The sequence below is a fragment of the Thamnophis sirtalis genome, unplaced genomic scaffold (assembly GCF_051295495.1).
Source record: "Thamnophis sirtalis isolate CommonGarterSnake01/CBP01778 unplaced genomic scaffold, rThaSir2_p1.2 scaffold_2, whole genome shotgun sequence".
Classification (NCBI taxonomy): Eukaryota; Metazoa; Chordata; class Lepidosauria; order Squamata; family Natricidae; genus Thamnophis; species Thamnophis sirtalis.
The window spans coordinates 3,503,667-3,523,494 of NW_028261382.1; the positions used below are offsets into that span (position 1 = coordinate 3,503,667).

At 48.4% G+C, this 19,828-nt stretch overlaps 1 protein-coding gene across 1 annotated transcript; it reads right to left on the reverse strand.

Moving 5' to 3' along the window:
* Positions 1-22: 22 nt before the first annotated feature.
* ISL2 (ISL LIM homeobox 2) lies at positions 23-19,186 on the reverse strand. The gene is given in 7 exon segments (XM_087703623.1): positions 23-885; positions 3,682-3,849; positions 9,040-9,326; positions 15,052-15,273; positions 15,276-15,325; positions 16,972-17,161; positions 18,967-19,186. Coding segments are annotated over 7 exon segments (1,092 nt in total). The 5' UTR covers positions 19,025-19,186; the 3' UTR covers positions 23-768.
* Positions 19,187-19,828: the final 642 nt, after the last annotated feature.

Below are 19,828 nucleotides of genomic sequence, written 5' to 3' on the forward strand. Positions count from 1 at the left end.
AATATATATTATATTTATAACTTACTTTGGTTTGCAAAGGCTGAGAAAGAACCACACACCTTCCATGATCCATAAGATAATTTAACACTGGCAATGGGGAGGGGGGGAGGTGTGGAGTTTGATTTGGACAGGACACACACACACACACACACACAAGTCCTGCTGGGGTTTTTCCAGCAATCATGCGGGCTCAGGAGGAGAGAAAGAGAGTGAGAAAGGAGGAAAAATTCTCCTCTTTTCGGACCACCAAAGAAACGGAAGGGGGAAAATGTTCCAGCTTTTTCCAGGGAAGACGGAAGCCACAGGAGACTTGGTGATGGGCCTCCAGAACTGGTTGAGATGAAGGCAACGGATGTCTGCGTGGTTCTACATCGTTCCACGTTGAGTTGAGTCCTTCCATGGAGGAAAAAGAACAGGAAAAATGGAGGAAAAGCCATCTTCTAAAAACGACCAGACAAGAACAGGATCTGAATCTCCTTCTAGTAAAATCCAGAAGTATTTGAGAGGGGAAATGGGGGGGACCAGAATTCCTGGGAAGTTTCACTCCTTTTCCTTCTCAGTGTTTGGCAAAGTCAGAGGAATCCTGAAGACTTCCAGCCACGGATGGACCGACCGACCGACAGAAGCCGAGATGGAGCCGGTTTTTTTTTTTAAATAAAGAGAATAATTTAACACGTTGTGTTGGCTTAGCGCTCAAGTTCTCATGCAAGAAGCAAAAAAAAGGCATGCGGAAGAGTTCCTCGAAGGTCAGGCGTTCCAAAGACCCTCTCACGTTTCCACCGGGCTAGGAACCATGCTGTTGGGGGTATCGGGGAGCTGGGACGATAGAGAGGTGACGTCGCTACCCGAGGAGTTGCCTAAGGAGCCGGATTCAGAAATGGAGAGCTGTGGATGAATTTTGAAAAATAAAGGAACAAGTTGGGGAGAGATGAGTTAGAAAAATGGGACAAACAGCCTCAATGGGTAAAAATCAGGGGTTTTCATACAAGAGATGCTCTATTTTAGTACAGATTCCCCTCGCACACATACATGCTAGCCGTTCCCGACTCTAGGGGGGCGGTGTTCATCTCCGTTTCAAAGCCGAAGAGCCAGCGCTGTCCGAAGACGTCTCCTTGGTTATGTGGCCAGCACGACTCAACACCGAAGGCGCATGGAATGCTGTTCCCTTCCCAACAAAGGTGGTCCCTATTTTTCTACTTGCATTTTTACGTGCTTTCGAACTGCTAGGTTGGCAGAAGCTGGGACGAGTCACGGGAGCTCACTCCGTTACGCGGCGCTGGGGATTCGAACCGCTGAACTGTCGACCTTTCTGATCGACCAGCTCGGCTTCTTAGCCACTGAGCCAAAGCTGTCAACTGATTTCTCCCATCCAGAGAAACATGGCATTTTGTCGAATCAAGGGTTAAGGTAGCCCTCGACGTAAAAACAATTTATTTAGTGACCGTTCAAACTTACAACGGCAGTGAAAAAAATTGACCATTTTTCACATTTTACGACCATTCCCGCATCCCCATGATCATATGATCAAAATTCAGATGCTTAGCAACGTTTATGAAGATTGCAGCGTCCCGGGGTTGTGTGATCCACTTTGACAACCTACTAGGTGGGCAGAAGCCGGGACAAGTCACGGGAGCTCACTCATTTACGCAGCGCTAGGGATTCGAACCGCCGAACTGCCGGCCTTTCTGATCGACAAGCAGCGTCTGCAGGGTAGGATATAGCAATAGCAGCTTTTTAGGCTTCGACAACCAAGCCAAGAGATTTTTTAATAGGCCCGTAGTGAGATGGGCGGCAAATATGTTTACTAAATAAATAAATGTTGCCCCCCCTCCAGGCAAATGTCCCCCCCCCCAATGACTTCCTGACTTTGAACCCGAGTAGATTTTTGCAGCCAATTCAGATGTCAATTTTGGCAGCTGGAGCGAAGCTGCCTCCAAACCCACAGGCTTGCCCCCCCCGCCCCCTTTTAAGGGATTATTAATCCATCTTTGGGGTTTGCCCAAGACACCAAATCCTAACTTATCACACTTCACACAACATCTATCCGGGAGAGTCTCTCTCTCACACACACCTATGCCAAAGTCCATGCTGGAAGCCAAGCCAACTTCACATGATCTGGGAAGAGGTGGAGACCCAGAGGTACAGGTTAAGCTAAGCCAGCTGTGGGGCCTAGTGGTGGGAACCTCCTTTGCCTAACAAGTCCCACATTCTGCAGTTCGGCAGTTCGAATCCCTAGTGCCTGCATAACAGAGGGAGCCCCCGTGACTTGTCCAGCTTTTGCCAACCTAGCAGTTGGAAAACACGTAAAAAAATGCAAGTAGAAAAATAGGAACCACCTTTGGTGGGAAGGGAACAGCGTTCCGTGCGCCTTCGGCGTTGAGTCATGCCGGCCACATGACCACAGAGACGTCTTCGGACAGCGCTGGCTCTTCGGCTTTGAAACGGAGATGAGCACCGCCCCCTAGAGTCGGGAATGACTAGCACGCATGTGTAAGAGGAACTTTTACCTTTATTCTGATTTGTAAGACACCTGCCATGCACCAGGGGGCCTCCCATGCATGTTTTGCAAAAGGATATTTTCTTGCTGTCAGCATGGTTTGTGTCAGGTGTGCCATTACACCATTGCTCACAATCCTGGGCACTTTTCTCCAACATCAAACATACCAGAACCAAGTTATTAAAATATTTTTTGTACCATCAGCCCCAATTAAAGGCTGGTCTCTTTCTCCCCCCTCTCTCTCTCCATTTCAGAATGAGCAGAATTCATAGCAAATTAAATTCTCTCTCTCTCTCTCTCTCTCTCTTTCTTTCTCTGCTCTCTCTTTTTCTCTGCTCTCTCTCTTTCTTTTTTCTCTCTCTCTCTTTTTCTCTCCTCTCTCTCCTCTCTTTCTCTTTCCTCTCTTTCTCTCCTCCCCCTCTTTCTATCCTCTCTCTCTCTCCCTCTCCCTCTCTCCATTTCAGAATGAGCAGAATTCACAGCAAATTAAATCCTCCCTCTTTCTTTCTTTCTTTCTCTCTCTCTTTCTTTGCTCTCTCCTCTCTTTCTCTGCTCTCTCTCTTTCTTTTTCTCTCTCTCTTTTTCTCTCCTCTCCTCTTTCTCTTTCCTCTCTTCCTCTCTTCCTCCCTCCTCTTTCTCTCCTCTCTCCCTCTCTCTCTGTCCATTTCAGAATGAGCAGAATTCTCTCCTCTCTCTCCTCTCTCTTTCCTCTCTTTCTCTCCTCCCCTCTTTCTCTCCTTTCTCTCTCTCCCTCTCTCTCTCTCTCCTTACGCAGCCAATATTTTGACAAATATTTTGCAGATCATTCCGCAAGCCGTATTTTACGACACTTTTGTCTTCCCAAACGCAATTGCGGGGTGGTGGGGGGAAGTGTCCTTCCCAGGGCTGGGCTCCATAGTTCAAATGCACAGCCTGGATTTTTTTTTGCGGGGGGGGGGGGGGGAGGGAGGGAAGAGGAGAGAGAGAGAGAGCAGTGAGATGGAGAGGAGGGCAGAATCCTCCCATATATTCTCCCCTTTTCTTCACAAAGAATCCAGGGAGGTGACTGATGCAGCCAGAGATAGGGAACCAAGCCCTGGGGGATGAGTGGGATGATTAAGGTGGCAATGCAACAAAAGGGCACCTTCCCCACCCCTCCCCTCCCTGCCCTCCGGTTATGGGGCGGATTCGCAGGCTCTTCTTACCAGTTGCTGGAAGGCAGGCTGATCCAAGTCGCTCTGTAAGGCGAAATTGCTGAGAGCTTTCCATGGCGGCTGGTAGGTCTGTACCTCGACCGCACTGCCTTGCACGGCGCTGTCGTGGCGGATGGGGCTGCCAGCAACCAAAGGGGTGCCCGTTAGGCCCTGCAAACTCTTGGGGAAGACCGGAAGGGAGAAAGTTGGAGAAGGAAAGGTCAGCTAGAATGCAGCCGGATCTGCTTCGGGTCAACGAGGATCCCACGTTCTCTGCCATCTGTTTTCAGCTTTCATTTGACCGCTCTTCTAGGGGGAAGCTTGGGAGGATGGCTTTGGGGGGGGGTGTCTCTTGCCCCAAATAAGAAATTAAACCAGCTACCTCTTCGCTGTCACCTAAACTCAAGACCCCAAGGCTGTGGAATTAAGGATGAATGTCCCACCGTAGCTGCAGAGAGAATGGGAACATCTCGGACCAGAAAAGGGAGAGGCTTAAAAAATAAATCAGCCTTGGCCCGCATCTTGCCATCCACATCTCTATGGGGGGAGGCGCAGGGATAACTGGGCACTTAGCCCTGAGAACTCTTGACATGATCAGGGGCGTTCTCGGTGGTGGGCAGAGTTTTCTGGCAGCCGAGAAATGGTCGGCCAATGAGGGAGGTTATTATTGTCATTATTCTTATTAATAATGCCCTCGATTAGAAAAAGAAGCCACAAAAGAGAGATTTTTTTTCTTCTAAAGGACTCTCCAGTTCTTTATGTAGGGAAAAATACATAAAAGTGGTGAACAGCTACATCCCTTTGGAGAAAGAATCATCTGATTACTTTTAATTAGCTGGAGGAACTAGAAAAATATTTTGAGGGGTGGAATTTTTTTTAGAAATCCTCACAAACTGAATAAACTAAATCCCAATGCCTGTCTGTCATCTATCTATCTATCTATCCATCCATCCATCCATCCATCCATCCATTCCATCTATCATCTGTCTGTCTATCTGTATCTGTCTATCTATCTACCTATTTATCTATCCATCCATCCATCCATCCATCTAATTATCCATCCATATTCTATCTATCTATCTATCTATCTATCTATCTATCTATCTATCTATCTATCTATCTATCATCTGTCTGTCTATCTATCTACCTATCTATCTATCTATCTATCATCTATCCATACATCCATACATCCATACATCTATCATCTATCTGTCTGTCTATCTGTATCTGTCTACCTATTTATCTATCTATCCATCCATCCATCCATTTAATTATCCATCCATATCTATCTATCTATCTATCTATCTATCTATCTATCTATCTATCTATCATTCTATCTAACTATCTATCTATCATCTATCTGTCTGTCTATCTATCATCTATTCATCCATCCATTATCTATCTATATCTATCTATCTATCATCTATCTATCTATCTATCTATCTATTTTCTATCATCTATCTGTCTGTCTGTCATCTATTCAGCTATCTATCCATTATCTATCTATCTATCTATCTATCTATCTATCTATCTATCTATCATCTATCTATCTATCATCTATCTGTCTATCTATCATCTATTAATCCATCCATCCATTATCTATCTATTTATCTATCATCTATCTGTGTGTCTGTCATCTATTTCAGCTATCTATCCATTATCTATCTATCTATCTATCTATCTATCTATCTATCTATCTATCTATCTATCTATCTATCTATCTATCATCTGTCTGTCTGTCTGTCTGTCTACTACCTACCTACCTACCTACCTACCTACCTACCTACCTACCTATCATCTATCCGTGTGTCTGTCTGTCTGTCTGTCTATCATCTATCCATCCATCCATCCATCCTTCTCAATATCATTTCCAAACAGGAAGAAGTAAAAAAAAACACCTAAATATGCCAAAACTAAAAGCCAGGACCCCCTCCCTGCCCCCCCCCCAAAAGGGGACAGAGCTCTGACTGTGCAAGACGCCATCTTGCCTTTTCTGATTCCTTCTGGGAAAGATTGGAATTAATTTTTAAGATGCCGGAAGAGTCCCTCACCCACCCACTCCGCCCTGCTATCAGACAGCTGCTCCACTCCATCAGCCGTCGTCCATGGCAAGGGAGTACATCCAATCCTTTGATTTACGGAATCAATCAAAGTAATTCGATTCTGATAAATGAGGAAGAGAATACGCCCCCCCCCCCGCTCCGGCCAAGAGCCAGTCCTACCTATTTTCCCCCTTCTGCTTTCACCGCCCCCCCCCCCAAATCCCTTTTTCACTCCCATCTGGTGCAACCCTGATGGTTTTTCAGCAAAGCAGCTCAGAACATCTGGAAGGCAGGCTGAAATGTGTCTTCTACAGAATTTACAGCAGAGATCAAATAACTTTTAGCAGAAGGGGAAAAACAGCAAACAAAACCACAGCTAAGCTATCCATATTTTTGGGAAGTCCTTTTTAAAACAACAACAGCCAAACATTAAAAATTTGGCTTGCTTTAAAAACAGTCCCTCCCCCCCTCCCCACAAAAAAAAATCAGGCATACTTGAAACAATCCCTTTACTTTTCCGTAGATGAAATAAATATAAAGAAGATATCGCAGCTGCTTTGGGGCAGATGTTTTTAGAAATAAGTTCGACAAATCCTCCTGGCTATTGTGGTCGTTGTTATTGCCACCATTATCTTCCTGCCTTTCTCTGCAGACAGACAGACTGACTCACATAGAGATCTCCTACACGAGACATTATTGATTTTGAGTCCGGAGGGGGAAAACAATATCAATATTGCTTAAATATCACCTGGCGGACAGCCGCAAATAAAAATAGATATTACTGCTGCGCTTAAGAGCCTGATGGCGGAGAACTCTTTGCGGTGCAATGCTAGGTATGTGCAACTAGGTGCTTAGGACCCAAAGAGGAACTGCACCTACTTTTAGGGACTGAGTAGATTTGCACCCTGAGCAAAGCAGAAGGTGTACTAGGTCACTGTACATAAATCCTTTGCATTGGAGTCTATGGTGCAACATAAAGTTACCATTGGGCTGTGAAGGTCTTAGATTTTGGACTCCTGACGTGGTAGCCTCAAATCTACGGGGCTGACTCCAGATCAGTGGGACTGGTTGATGCCTCACCCCCACCCCATGGAATTGAGATCCAAAGAAGCCTTGAGAATTTCCCCTCACCAGTCCTGGTCAATCAAACGCTGCTTGTTCTAATTTATGTATTTGTTGATTAGATTTTGAGCCCGGCTCTCTAATTTTTAGAAATAATTTGAGGCTGCAGACCTATGCAATGCTTCTCCCGCTTATTTCAAATGGTAGAAGTCGGAGACCCAGCCTTCTCCTGAACTCAAGTCGCCATCACCCTGGCCCTGGCTTCCCTTACCCTCTTGGAGACCACCCCCCCAAAAAAACCCATTTCCCCCCCCATACCAAAAAACCTGAGTTCCATCCAGCCTCTGTTCAGACTCTCTGGGTCTCTCTGCCGGAGAAGGGGGAAGTAGGGGGTAGGTCACGGCCCCATGGATGGCTCAGAAAATTACCCTTGTTGGGGTGGAAAAGGGGGGGGGGAGACTATTTCCTAAGCATCTTTAGCATTTCGTGTGAATGCTGCCATTCCTGGTAGCAGGTATTGGACCTGGGTACTTGAGAGACCGCCTGCTGCCAATTACCTCCACTAGACCGATTAGATCCCACAGACTAGGCCTCCTCCGAATTCCATCTGCTGGCCAGTGTCGACTGGCGACTACCCGGAGGAGAGCCTTCTCTGTGGCTGCTCCGACCCTCTGGAACGAACTCCCCGTGGAGATTCGAACCCTCACCACCCTCCAGGCCTTCCGCAAAGCCCTTAAAACCTGGCTGTTCCGACAGGCCTGGGGCTAAAGATTCGCTGCCCCACTTCGACTTCGAATGGTATGATTGTTGTGCTTTTTAACTATGTATTGTTCGCGTTGTTGTTAAATTGTCTGTATCCCCCTTCCCTTGAGTTGTGAGCCGCCTTGAGTCCCCTTAGGGAAAAGGGCGGCATACAAATGAAAATAAAACTCTAAAACTCTAAAAACTCTAAACTCCTCCCTTTTCAGATTTTGCAGAGGAAGGAAGGGAGCGGAGGATGGTGGCAATGGATTTGGGACGGAGCTTAATCTCCCCTCCTCTCCCTGACAAAATGCGCATTGATGCCAGGGGAACCTTCCTGCCACTTGAAATTCCCTTCATTGCCCCCCTGAAAGTTCCACACACACCCAAAAACCAGGACTCTCTAGAGAGAGAGAAAAGAGAGAGAAAGAGAGAGAGAGGAGATAAAAGAAATGAGATGAGAGAGATGAGCGAGTGATATGGAGGAGAGAGAGAGAGAGGGAGGGAGGGAGGGAGAGGAAGGGCGAAAGGAGAGAGAGAGGGAGACGATTACACCATCCCAGAAGGTATGGGAATTCTAGTCCTGACTCCTGAGGGTCTGAAAACCTACTGGCATTATGGGAATTTTACTTCCCAGAGTTTGGGAATTATAGTTCTGCAAACCTGGGAGTTGGAAATCTTTCTGCATTGTGGGAAATGTAGTGCTGAGAGCCTGGGAGGGGGGGACACCTCCAGCATTATGGGAATTGTAGTTCCGAGAATATGGGAATTGGAAATCCTCCAGCATTATGGGAAATGTAGTGCTGAGAGCCTGGGAGATGGGAATCCTCCAGCATTATGGGAAACGTAGTCCTGAGAGCCTGGGAGGGGGGACACCTCCAGCATTATGGGAATTATAGTTCTGAGAGCCTGGGAGATGGGAATCCTCCAGCATTATGGGAAACGTAGTGCTGAGAGCCTGGGAGATGGGAATCCTCCAGCATTATGGGAATTCTAGTTCTGAGAGCCTGGGAGGGAGGGGACACCTCCAGCATTATGGGAATTGTAGTTCTGAGAGCCTGGGAGGGAGGGGACACCTCCAGCATTATGGGAATTATAGTTCTGAGAGCCTGGGAGGGGAGGGGACACCTCCAGCATTATGGGAATTATAGTTCTGAGAGCCTGGGAGGGAGGGGACACCTCCAGCATTATGGGAATTATAGTTCTGAGAGCCTGGGAGGGAGGGGACACCTCCAGCATTATGGGAATTGTAGTTCTGAGAGCCTGGGAGATGGGAATCCTCCAGCATTATGGGAAACGTAGTCCTGAGAGCCTGGCAAGGGGGATTCCACTGGCATTATGGGACCTGTAGTCCTGAGAGTCGGAGCGGAGGAGGAAAGAAGGAACCCACCAGATTCAGGGGCCTGGCTGGCTGGCTCGCTCCGGGGCCGGGACGCTCTCGCTCCCCATGCCAGCGGGGAGAGAGGAGAGTGGGAGAGGCGCTTTGGCCCGGCTCGGTTCAGCTCGGCTCGGCTGGCCCACTTACTGCCTTGTCGCTGTGCTGCTGCTGTTGCTGCAGCTGTTTCATGAGGATGGATTTCTTCTTGTCTTTGCAGCGTTTGTTCTGGAACCAGACGCGGATCACGCGCGGGCTCAGGCCGGTCATCTCCACCAGCTGCTCCTTCATCAGCGCGTCCGGCCGCGGGTTGGCCGCGTAGCAGGTGCGCAGCGTGTGAAGCTGCTTCTCGTTCAGCACCGTCCGCACCCGCGTCGTCTTCTCCGCCTGCTTGTGCACGTGGGGACGCAGGGAAGGCTGCCGCCCGGGCACCGCGTCTGCGGGGAGAGAAGGAGGGGCGGGGGGGAGAGGGGTCCACGCAGGCGTGAAAAAGGCGGCGAGGAGGGAGGGCGAGGCGTCCCCTAGAACAGTGTTTCTCAACCTTGGCCACTTGAAGATGTCCGGACTTCAACTCCCAGAATTCCCCAGCCAGCGAATGCTGGCTGGGGAATTCTGGGAGTTGAAGTCCGGACATCTTCAAGTGGCCAAGGTTGAGAAACACTGCCCTAGAAAGAGGGGCTCAGAAGCCCAGCCCACCCACAGCAAAGGGGAGCCCCTCCCATCCCAGATGTTTTTAGAGAATATTTTCTATCCCCACGTTAATCTGCGGGCCAGGATAGTCCCCCCCCCGCTTTTCCTCCAGAGGCCAAGGCGTCGGGAGGACCCCTTTATTTCCCCAACGACGACCCTGCGAGGTAGGCCACCAGGTCCAAAGTCACTGAAGGCGCCTCTCCTGCTGAAGACTTTTTGCATCACTCTCGGCTTTACTCCCCCATTACTTTGCGAACCTAACCAGGCGCCTAATCGTAATTAAGTGGTCCTTAAACACGCCCTGGGTCGCCCAGTGTCCGCTTGCCAGCGAGATGAGCGTCGTATAAATCTAATAAATAATAAAATAAAACCATTCTGATGTTGACGTTGGGGGGGGCTTTCTTCGTTTTGCTGGGCACGCAGCAATGAAGCAGAAAAACGCGCAATTGTCCTGTCTCCATCTGGGCGGGGGTGTTTGTGGGGGCTTGTCCTAAAAACGGGGCGCAGAAAATAAGAGCCATTTTATTCGAAATACGGAGGGGAAGCTGAGCAGCACAAGCGATTCGGCAGAGCCCGGCAGAACGAACTGGGGAAGCCGTAGGGAAAGCCGACGATTGGCCCATGGGAATGGGACGGGAGAAACTTCAAACTGCCTCCAATTTCATTGCTTCCAAACAAGAAAGGGAAAAAGAAGAAGAGAGAAAGCCAATTCGAGAAACGTTGGTTGTTTTTTCCCAGCTCAATTCGAGAATTGATTGTTTTCCCAGCGCAATAAAATGCGGCTACCTTAAAAGCGAAAGTAAACTTTCCCTTTTCTCCGAGAGAAAGGACGTGTTTACTTTCCTCTTTCGGGACCTGTAGAATCGGACACACACACCCCAATTCCAAATTCCCTCCCAACTCCCCAAAAAAATAAAATAAAAAATAATTTCCCCAGCAGGAAAACTGAGGAAAACTCAACTTTTGAGATGCAAACGGATTTGGGGGCATCCCCTGCAAAAACCCGAGTCCAACCTGCCGTGTGAAGCGGGGACCCTGGCATATTACCCGCCTCGGGATAGTCCCACTCCCACGGCACAGGTCGAACCCAAAAATGCAAGGGTGCGGGAGGTTGAAAGGCCGTGTGGGACCTCCCACACACACAAAAAAATCCATTTTCCTTGGGTTTAATTCTCCGTCCCTGTCTGAAAGAGAGACTTACGGGTTGTTTATAATTATAAATGATGATTATGGTTATAGTTATAGTTATAGTTATAGTTATAGTTATAGTTATAGTTTTATAGTTTTATAGTTTTATAGTTTTATAGTTTTATAGTTTTATAGTTTTATAGTTTTATAGTTTTATAGTTTATAGTTTTATATTATAGTTATAGTTATAGTTATAGTTATTTAGTTATAGTTATAGTTATAGTTATAGTTATAGTTATAGTTATAGTTATAGTTATAGTTATAGTTATAGTTATAGTTATAGTTATTATTATTATTATTATTGTGACCTCTCAAACAGGTTCTCCCCCCCCCAATTCCCAATCCTTTTGACATTTCATTTTTATTATTTTATTTTATTCCTAACTTTCATACATTTCCAATGTTCAACCTCGGGAGCCTCGCAAAGGCCCTGCGGAATTCCCGAATAACGTCCTTTCTCTTTCGGTCGGTTTTTAAAATCACAAACGCCCACTGATTTAAAACTTTCATCCAGGAGAAAGAAACAGCGACCGGGCCGCGAGGAGGCGAAGGCGAAAAGAAAGTCGAAAACGTTTTTGAAAGAAAACCGAAAAAGAGAAAATTTTGCTTGCTTAATTTTTCTTTTTTTAAAAAAATCACCCGTAAAAAATCGCCGTGCGCTGCAATCGTGAGCGCCTGCACGGGTGTAACTCTCACACGCGCGTACACGCATCCTTGTCCGCTAGGAATCAGTTGTGTGCGTGATTTAAACATTCCTCTTTTGCCCCACCACAATGAATCGCGCGTGATTCCAGGCCAGCGAAGGAGCTGTGGTTAACTTCGCTCACCGCGCCGGGGCAGCGCATCGACCCATTTCGGCACGGAGGAGACCCCCGTCTTGTTCCCCCAATTCCTCTCAAGCCCCCTCCCCCTAACCTGGTTCTTTGCAAAGCTCGTTTCTCAATTACCCCTCGCAGGTTTTCTCCATAAATCACCCACCTCTCCCCCGGTCCTTCGCGGGGCGGAATTAAGGCCGCGCGCGTTTAAAACACGGATTTTGCAAGGCGGGATGCCGCGGCTCCGCTCCTCAAACACGTTTTATTAAAAAAAATACGTAAATTGTAATTTATTTTAATTAAATTTAATTAATTTTTAAAACAACGGCTTCGTGGCCCACCCGGATTTCGGTAGGGAAAAGTAGCCGATTTCGGCTGGGTTCGTTTTCAGCCAGATTCACCTGGTGGGAAGTTTATCTCAATTGGGTGGGCTCCGTTCTGGGGACGGAAGGACGGAGGGCTGCAGGCTGCAAGGGCGCTGGGGACGCGGGGAGTTTCCTTTCGAGTAAACCCTGCGAGGTTTTAGGCCTGCGGGGGTAAATTTATCCAGGGGAAAGGGGCCCTTAGATAGAAGAACGGAGAATGTAATCCTGGGCAAACGGATCTTTGAGGTTAGGAGAAAGAGGAAAAATGGCATTTCCTTCGTTTCTCTTTCTTTTCTTCCTTTCCCTTCCTTTCCCTTTTTCTTTCCCTCCCTTCTCTTTCTTTCCCTTCTTTTTCCTTCCCCTCCTTTCCCTTCTTTTTCCTTCCTCTCTTCCCTTCCCTTTCCCTTTCTCTTTCCCTCCCGTTCCCCTTCCTTCTCCCTTTCAATATTTTTTTTCCTCTTTCCCCCCCTTTCTTTTTTCTCTGTTCATTTTCTCCTTTCTCTCCTTGCCTCATCCCCCGCCGATCGATTTTCAAGATTCCCGTTTGGGCCTCCAACGCCATAAAAGGCGCGCGTGGGACGGAGAAGCGGAGGGCAAAACAGGTAAAGAGGTGTGCCCAGGTGAGGAGCAGCCATTGAAACCACAGAGCGAGTCACACCGTCCGTGACCTTTCGGCTGGCTAGCCAGAAGCAGATTTGGGCTTGGGGAAAGAGATGAAATGCGCCAGAGCAGATTTAATCAGGATCCACACTAGTTTTATTTTAGGATCGTCTTCTTAGTGAGGGTCGGTGGAGGGGGTATTCCTGGGGACCCCTCTCCACACCCGGAAGTTCCCGTTATTATTATATTATTATTATTTTGTTTGGAGGCAATTGGGAGATTTCAGTCCAAGAAACGACATTTGAGGCTAAGCCAGGGATCTACGAAATACACAAACCCCCAAGCGTTATTTTGATATTGGGAGTAGGACTTGTTTTCTATTAATCCATTAAGTTAATAGTGACTTAACTTAAGGGGGTTCGTTGCTGCACCTGAGTCCTGTCTGTTTTACAAAAAACCCATATATATAGCACAGGCTCGATTCCCAGTAAGGGTATGGCTAGCTGATGAGAGCTAAATAGCTTGAAATAGATCTATACTAATCTCCCTTTATTTATTTATCAGCACAAATATAACATATAACATATAACATATAACATATATATATATATATATATATATATAGTGTTTTATTTGTGCTGATAAATAAATAAAGGGAGACTAGTATAGATCTATTTCAAGCTATTTAGCTCTCATCAGCTAGCCATACCCTTACTGGGATTCGAAACCTGTGCTGTATTGCATCTTAGGCAAACGTCTTAGCCATTATGCCACAGGTCTCCTCCTTATCAGCTGAAGCCAGGGAAGAAGGTATATATTTAGTGTCACAACCCCTGGTAAGCCCTAATTATGGGAGGAAGCTAACTGCTTCCATTCTCTGTCAATCGGCTCGTCACAAGATATAATATACACACACATACATACACACACATACACACACACACACACACACACACACACACACACACACATATACATACATATATATATTATATATATATATATATATATATATATATATATATATATATATATATATATATATATATATATATATATATATATATATATAGGCAAGAAAGGTTTGAGGTTTATTGGTTCTGTATGCCGCCCACTCCCGAAGGACTCCGGGCAGCTCACAATAAACAGGGGGGGGGAATAAATAAGACAATACAAACAAATTTTAAAAATCCGCAACAGTCACAATGAAAACGGGGCTGGGTGCTTTAACAGCCCCCAGCCTGCCGGAACAGCCAGGACTTAGTAGCTTTACGGGAGAACATTTTGGAAGAGAAGGGGAGTGGAAAAGAATCGGGGTGGGTGGGGGGAAGAGACAGTGGAGTGTCTTGGGCAGTGTTTCTCAACCTTGGCGATTTTAAGTCCTGTGGACTTCAACTCCCAGAATTCCCCAGCCAGAGTTGAAGTCCACAGGACTTAAAGTCGCCAAGGTTTGAGAAAGAGGGTCTAAGGGATTTCCCTGAGGTGGGAGTTTCAAAAATTAGGGCTTTCTGGCTAGCCCAGAAGAGGCAAAGGGGTTAGCCAGGCCTTCTGCTCTCCTCTGCCCCAGATGCCAATCCCCCCCCCGTTTCCTTGAACCCAGGGCCAGCATCTGGGTTAGGAATGGTGGGAGTTAGTTAGGCAGCACAGCTGGAAGGTGCTCAGTAGAGACGCTGCCCCCAAACATACCCAGAACCTGTGGATTAAAATTAAAATCCCCGGTTGTTTCCTCTCTTCCTCCTAACCTCTGAAATAGCTACGTGGCCTTTTTCAACTTAGAGCACCTTAAAAAGTGCCCTAACCAGTGGGAGCAGCCAAGCTATGATTGATCCCCCCAGAAACGGTGAAAGTCCTCTTTTCCCCACCCCAACAGAATGAGAGGGGGAGGGGGACACAAATCCAAGCCCTTGGAGGAGATATGGAGTTGTTGATACAGGGAGGGCGGGAGGGAGGAGGATGGGGCAGAAAATGCAGAGAAGGGAAGGGAGATTTGAGAAGGAGAGGAATGATTGTGTGTGTGAGAGAGAGGGGGGGAGAGAGAAACAGATTGGGAGGGAGGGAGAGATGGGGGAAGGAAAGAAGGAATGAATAAAGGGGAGAGAAGAGGGAGGAAGGGAAGGGAAAGGGAGGGAGGAGAAAGGGGAAAGGAGGGAGGGAAAAAGGAAGGAGAAGAGGGGAGGGAGGGGAGGAGGGAGGAAAAGAGGAGGAAAGAAAGAAGGAATAAAGAGGACAGAAAGAGCAAGGGAAGGGAAGGGAAGGGAAGGGAAAGGAAAGGGAGGGAGGAAGGAAGACAGGCAGGCAGAAAGGAACGAAGGAAGTTAGGAAGTTAGGAAGTTAGGAAGGAAGGAAGGAAGGAAGGAAGGAAGGAAGGAAGGCAGGAAGGCAGGAAGGCAGGAAGGCAGGCAGGCAGGAAGGCAGGAAGGAAGGAAGGAAGGAAGGAAGGAAGGAAGGAAGGAAGGAAGGGAGTGCTGCGAACTGAATGAGTTTCGGCCGGGCTGGAGGCTTACCTGGGAGTTGGAGATGTCCCGGCCTGGCGCCCTGCAGGTGTCCAGGGCTGCGCGGGGGGCTCTCGGCCGAGCCGGCGCCGTCGAGCAGGAGGCTGTGGTCGGCGCGGCAGAGCAGCTCGTGGTCGCGCAGCGAGAACTCGTCCCCGGGCAGGAGCTGCCGGCTGCAGACGGAGCATCGGAAGCACTCCAGGTGGTAGACGTGGTCGCGGGCGCGCATGACCAGTCGCTGCTGCTGAAGCCGCCCGCGCACTTGGCGCACTTGATGCCGAAGAGCCTGCGGAGCCAGCGGCGGGAGGGAGGCGGTCAAGCAACCGCTGCCACGCCTGACAGCCGCGCCCGGCCCGGTCCTGGAAGCTCCTCGCAGGCCGAGACCGAAGCCCCCTCCCCAACCCCCTCCCCAGCCCCCAAGGAGCTCCGGGGACGGATATTTGGCTAATGAGAGCTAAACGAACGAGGGATTCAAGAAACCCGCTCCCTAAATCACCAACAGAGCTTTCCATTAATAATAATAATAATAATAATAATAATAATAATAATAATAATAATAATAATAAATCTCCTCATCCAGGGCCTTTTTCCTTTACTTTTCATCTGCCCAAGAAACTGCAGATTCCTTTCCTTTCTAAATAAACTCCCTCGAAATCAGTGGGATTAATGTCCGAATGAGTCTACGCCCCCATCCCGCCTCAGGATTTGTGCACAGGTGTGCCCGCGTGCAAGGAATTCCCCCCCCCAAGTCTATAAGAAAGCAGGTGTGCATTAAGTGCGTTGAGCAGGTGTATAGAAGGCAAGTTGCTACGCCTGTGTTTGTGCAGAGAGGCATGTAGCGGAGTGGGCGTGTAAAGATTTGGGCCCCCAACTTTATGAAAAGCATAGGTGCATGCGTGGGTGTTGGTGTTGGTGCAAGAGTTCCCCGAGGGCTTTACCGAGAGGGAAGTGGGCGTGCAAAGGTTTGTGTCGTGCCTGCGTGTGTGTGCATTAAGTGCGTTGAGCAGGTGTGCCTTAAGTGTGTGGATCTGTGCGTGCGCAAGGATTTTACAGACAGGACTGTGGTGTGCCAGGACTTGTGCCCCCATTGTATAGAAGGCAAGTTGGTATACATCTGCGGGCGCGCCTGTGTTTGTGCAAGGGTTCCCCAACTATTTTTTCAGAGAGGCATGTAGCGGAGTGGGCGTGTAAAGATTTTTGCCCCCAACTTTATGAAAAGCATAGGTCCGTGTCTGTGTGTGTGTCCGTGTGTGTGTGTGTGTTGGTGCAAGAGTTCCCCATGGGCTTTACCGAGAGGGAAAGTGGGCGTGCAAAAGTTTGTGTCAATGTTGTAAAAGGCCACGCGTGTCTGGGCAAGGGACCCTCCCCCTCCCTGAATTACACAGTAAGGCCTCCAGGTGAGCGTTGTGCATAGTCCGTGTGTGTGTGTGTGTGTGTGTGTGTGTGTGTGTGTGTGTGTGTTTGTCCGGGGGGGGGGGCGAGGGGGAGTGACAAAGGTTTCCCTTCTCCTGCCAAGGCGACTCCAACTTCCCGCCACCAGGGCTTCAAAAAAAGCCCACGCGCCTCGCTCCACCTTCGGCCACCCGCCTTAAATTCCAACCCCCCCAAAAGAAAACTCCTACTAAACGCTGGAGGGGGAAGGAAGGAAGGAAGGAAGGAAGGAAGGAAGGAAGGAAGGAAGGAAGGAAGGAAGGAAGGAAGGAAGGAAGGAAGGAAGGAAGGAAGGAAGGAAGGAAAGAGGGAGGCGAGACTCTTTCAGGGACCAAACCCCCAAACTCCACCACCCCCCAAGATGCTAGTACAAGAGTCCCAAGCAGAGGGGGGGTCGCCCGCGGAAAGACCCCCGGAGGAGAAGCTTCGAAATAAAGGGGAGCCCCCTCCCCCTCCCTCTCCCCCCCCGCGTGGAAAGGAAGAGGGGGGGGTCTGTTCTACCTGATGTAATCTCTTTTACAGTAAGTTTTGCCATCGCGCACGAAACAAGTACACGTCTCGTCCAGGAACTGCCTACAGTCCGCGCACTTCAGACACGCCGCGTGCCACTCCAGGTCCGGCGAGACCTTGAGGATGTACTGGTCGTGGATTTCGCTCCCGCAGCCCACGCACGTGGCGATCCCGGGTTTCTCTGCCGGGGGAGGGGAGGGGAAGGGAAAAGCAGCACAGGAGGACACTTCAGGACAACTTCGCAACGGGTTGGGCCGGAGGAGCCCCCTCCGCCGCCGAACGAAAAGGGACCGCGCCCCGTGACACCCCCCCCAGAAGCCCCGGCTGGCAGGAGAGACCCCCAAGGGGTCGCCGAGACCTCCCCCCCAAAAAAGGGAAAACGGAGGAAGGAAAAAGCAGCGGGAGAGAAGTGTTTTGGGCAGCCGTTTTTCCACATCGCCCAGTTTCCCAGATAGGTTGAGAATTTAGAGATGAAAAGTTGCAGAAGGGGAAAAAGAGCGTCGACTCTCATCATCATCATCATCATCATCATCATCATCATCATCATCATCATCATCATCATCATCATCTTTTCCTTGGACACTTTCTGGCGAGGTGCTCAATTATTCCGGGCAATAAAAGCCAATTAATAACATTAAAGGAGGAAATATAAAGATGAAGGAAAACCCTTTTCTGCGAGGCACAAGCGATTGCAACCCACTTTAAATTAACTTCCCCATTTGCAGGATGATGATGATGATGATGATGATAGTAATAATAATTTGTGATGCATTTTTGGATGCTCAACTGACTGAATTTCATGTTTAATGAATAAAGTAAATAATACTAATAATAATAACAATAAACATGAAACATGAAACTCAGCCAACTGAACATTCAAAATTGCATCACTATTATTATTATTAGCAACAACAGAATTTATAATAACAATAACAATAAGATAATGATGGTGATAATGATAATGATGATGATAATAATAATGATAATAACAACTGGCCGCTGTGATACAATTCTGTTGTTGCTAATAATAATCATAGTGATGCAATTTTGAATGTTCAGTTGGCTGAGTCTCATGTTTAATGAATAAAGTATATAATAATAATCGCCACCTAAATCGACCATCAGCGCCGGTCAAGGATATTTCTGATACATTTTAAAATGTCCAGTTGACTGAGGTTCATGTTTAATGAATAAAAGAAATAATAATAATTGGAGGAAGAAATAGTAGGTAACAGCCATACTTAAACATGGACATTTTGAATTTCTCAGACCCTGAATATTCTGTCTTTGCAAAAAAAAAATAAAGCCACCTTATTCGGAACTGCCTACATCTTCAGACGTTACTTTAACAGGTCCTTGATTAGGACTGGAATCGTGCAGTTTTTACCAGTCCCAGACTGTGAATCGAATTGCGATGAAATCTTAAATCATTATCATCATCATCATCGTCTCTAACACCATCCAGCATCCACAGCTGCCTATCCCAGCTCCTTGGAAAGGACCCACTAGCTGTATACAAAAATGCCAAATCCAGGCTGAATATCTAGCCGACTGTGCGACGAGCCAAAATAATCATATTCATAAATCTTATTTTCTCACCTTCTCCCTCTCTCTCTCCTTCTCTCTCTTTCTCCCTCTCTCTCTCCTTCTCTCTCTTTCTCCCTCTCTCTCTCCTTCTCTCTCTTTCTCCCTCTCTCTCTCCTTCTCTCTCTTTCTCCCTCTCTCTCTCCTTCTCTCTCTTTCTCCCTCTCTCTCTCCTTCTCTCTCTTTCTCCCTCTCTCTCTCCTTCTCTCTCTTTCTCCCTCTCTCTCTCTTTCTCTCTCTTTCTCCCTCTCTCTCTTCTCACCAAGCGCTCCCTCCAAAGCACCCCCTTCTTTTCCAAAGGCATCCTTGCGCGCCCCCTCCTCCCCGTGCGCCCCAAATATCTTCCCAGCGCGGGGTCTGAGCGGAAGAGGGGGGGAATTTAAAAAAAAAAGAGAGACTTACTTTTGGTGTTGTCCCCCATCGCACCTCCAAAAGGGGAAGGGAAAATAATATCCACCATGCAGAAGGAGATGCGGGGAAACGTTGCGATGCAGAAAGAAAGAAAAAAAGAAGGGAGGGGAAAAAAGAAGGGATAAAAATAATGATGATGATGATGATGATGATAATAATAATAATAAAAGAGGGGGGGGCGTCTCCGGCCGCTGCTCTGCTCCAACCTAAACTCCTGCAGCCCGGCCGGAGAGCAGAAAGTGTCCCATACGCAGCATGACGTCAGCACAGCGCGGACCACCCACCCAGCCCCCGAAAGGGGGGGAGGAGGAGGAGGAGGAGGACCAGGAGGAGGAGGGGGTGACGTCACGGAGGGCTGCTCCGTCAACCCTCGCAGGCGATTGGCCGAGGAGGCGGCGGCGGGAACCGATTGGCCCAAGGCGAACAATGGAACGCAGAACGTTGGGTCCCGGGCAGAAGGCGCTGGGCTGCCGGGGGGCGCGCGCGCGCCTGTCTTCTCCGCTGCTGCTTGCAGCGGCGGCGGCGACTTCAGCGGGCTTTGCACAGCGGGCGAGAGGGGTGGGTGGGCGCAGCTGCCCGGCTCCTTGGAAGGGAGCTTTGGTTGGAAAGCAGAGACCCCCCGCCCGCCCGTCTCCGTCCTCTGCAGAGGGGCTTCGAGGCGTGGGAAAAACCTAGCCGGGGGGGGAAAAACTCTTGTTGCAATAGCAATAGCAATAGCAGTTCGACTTATATACCGCTTCATAGGGCTTTCAGCCCTCTCTAAGCGGTTTACAGAGTCAGCATATCACCCCCAACAACAATCCGGGTCCTCATTTCACCCACCTCGGAAGGATGGAAGGCTGAGTCAACCCTG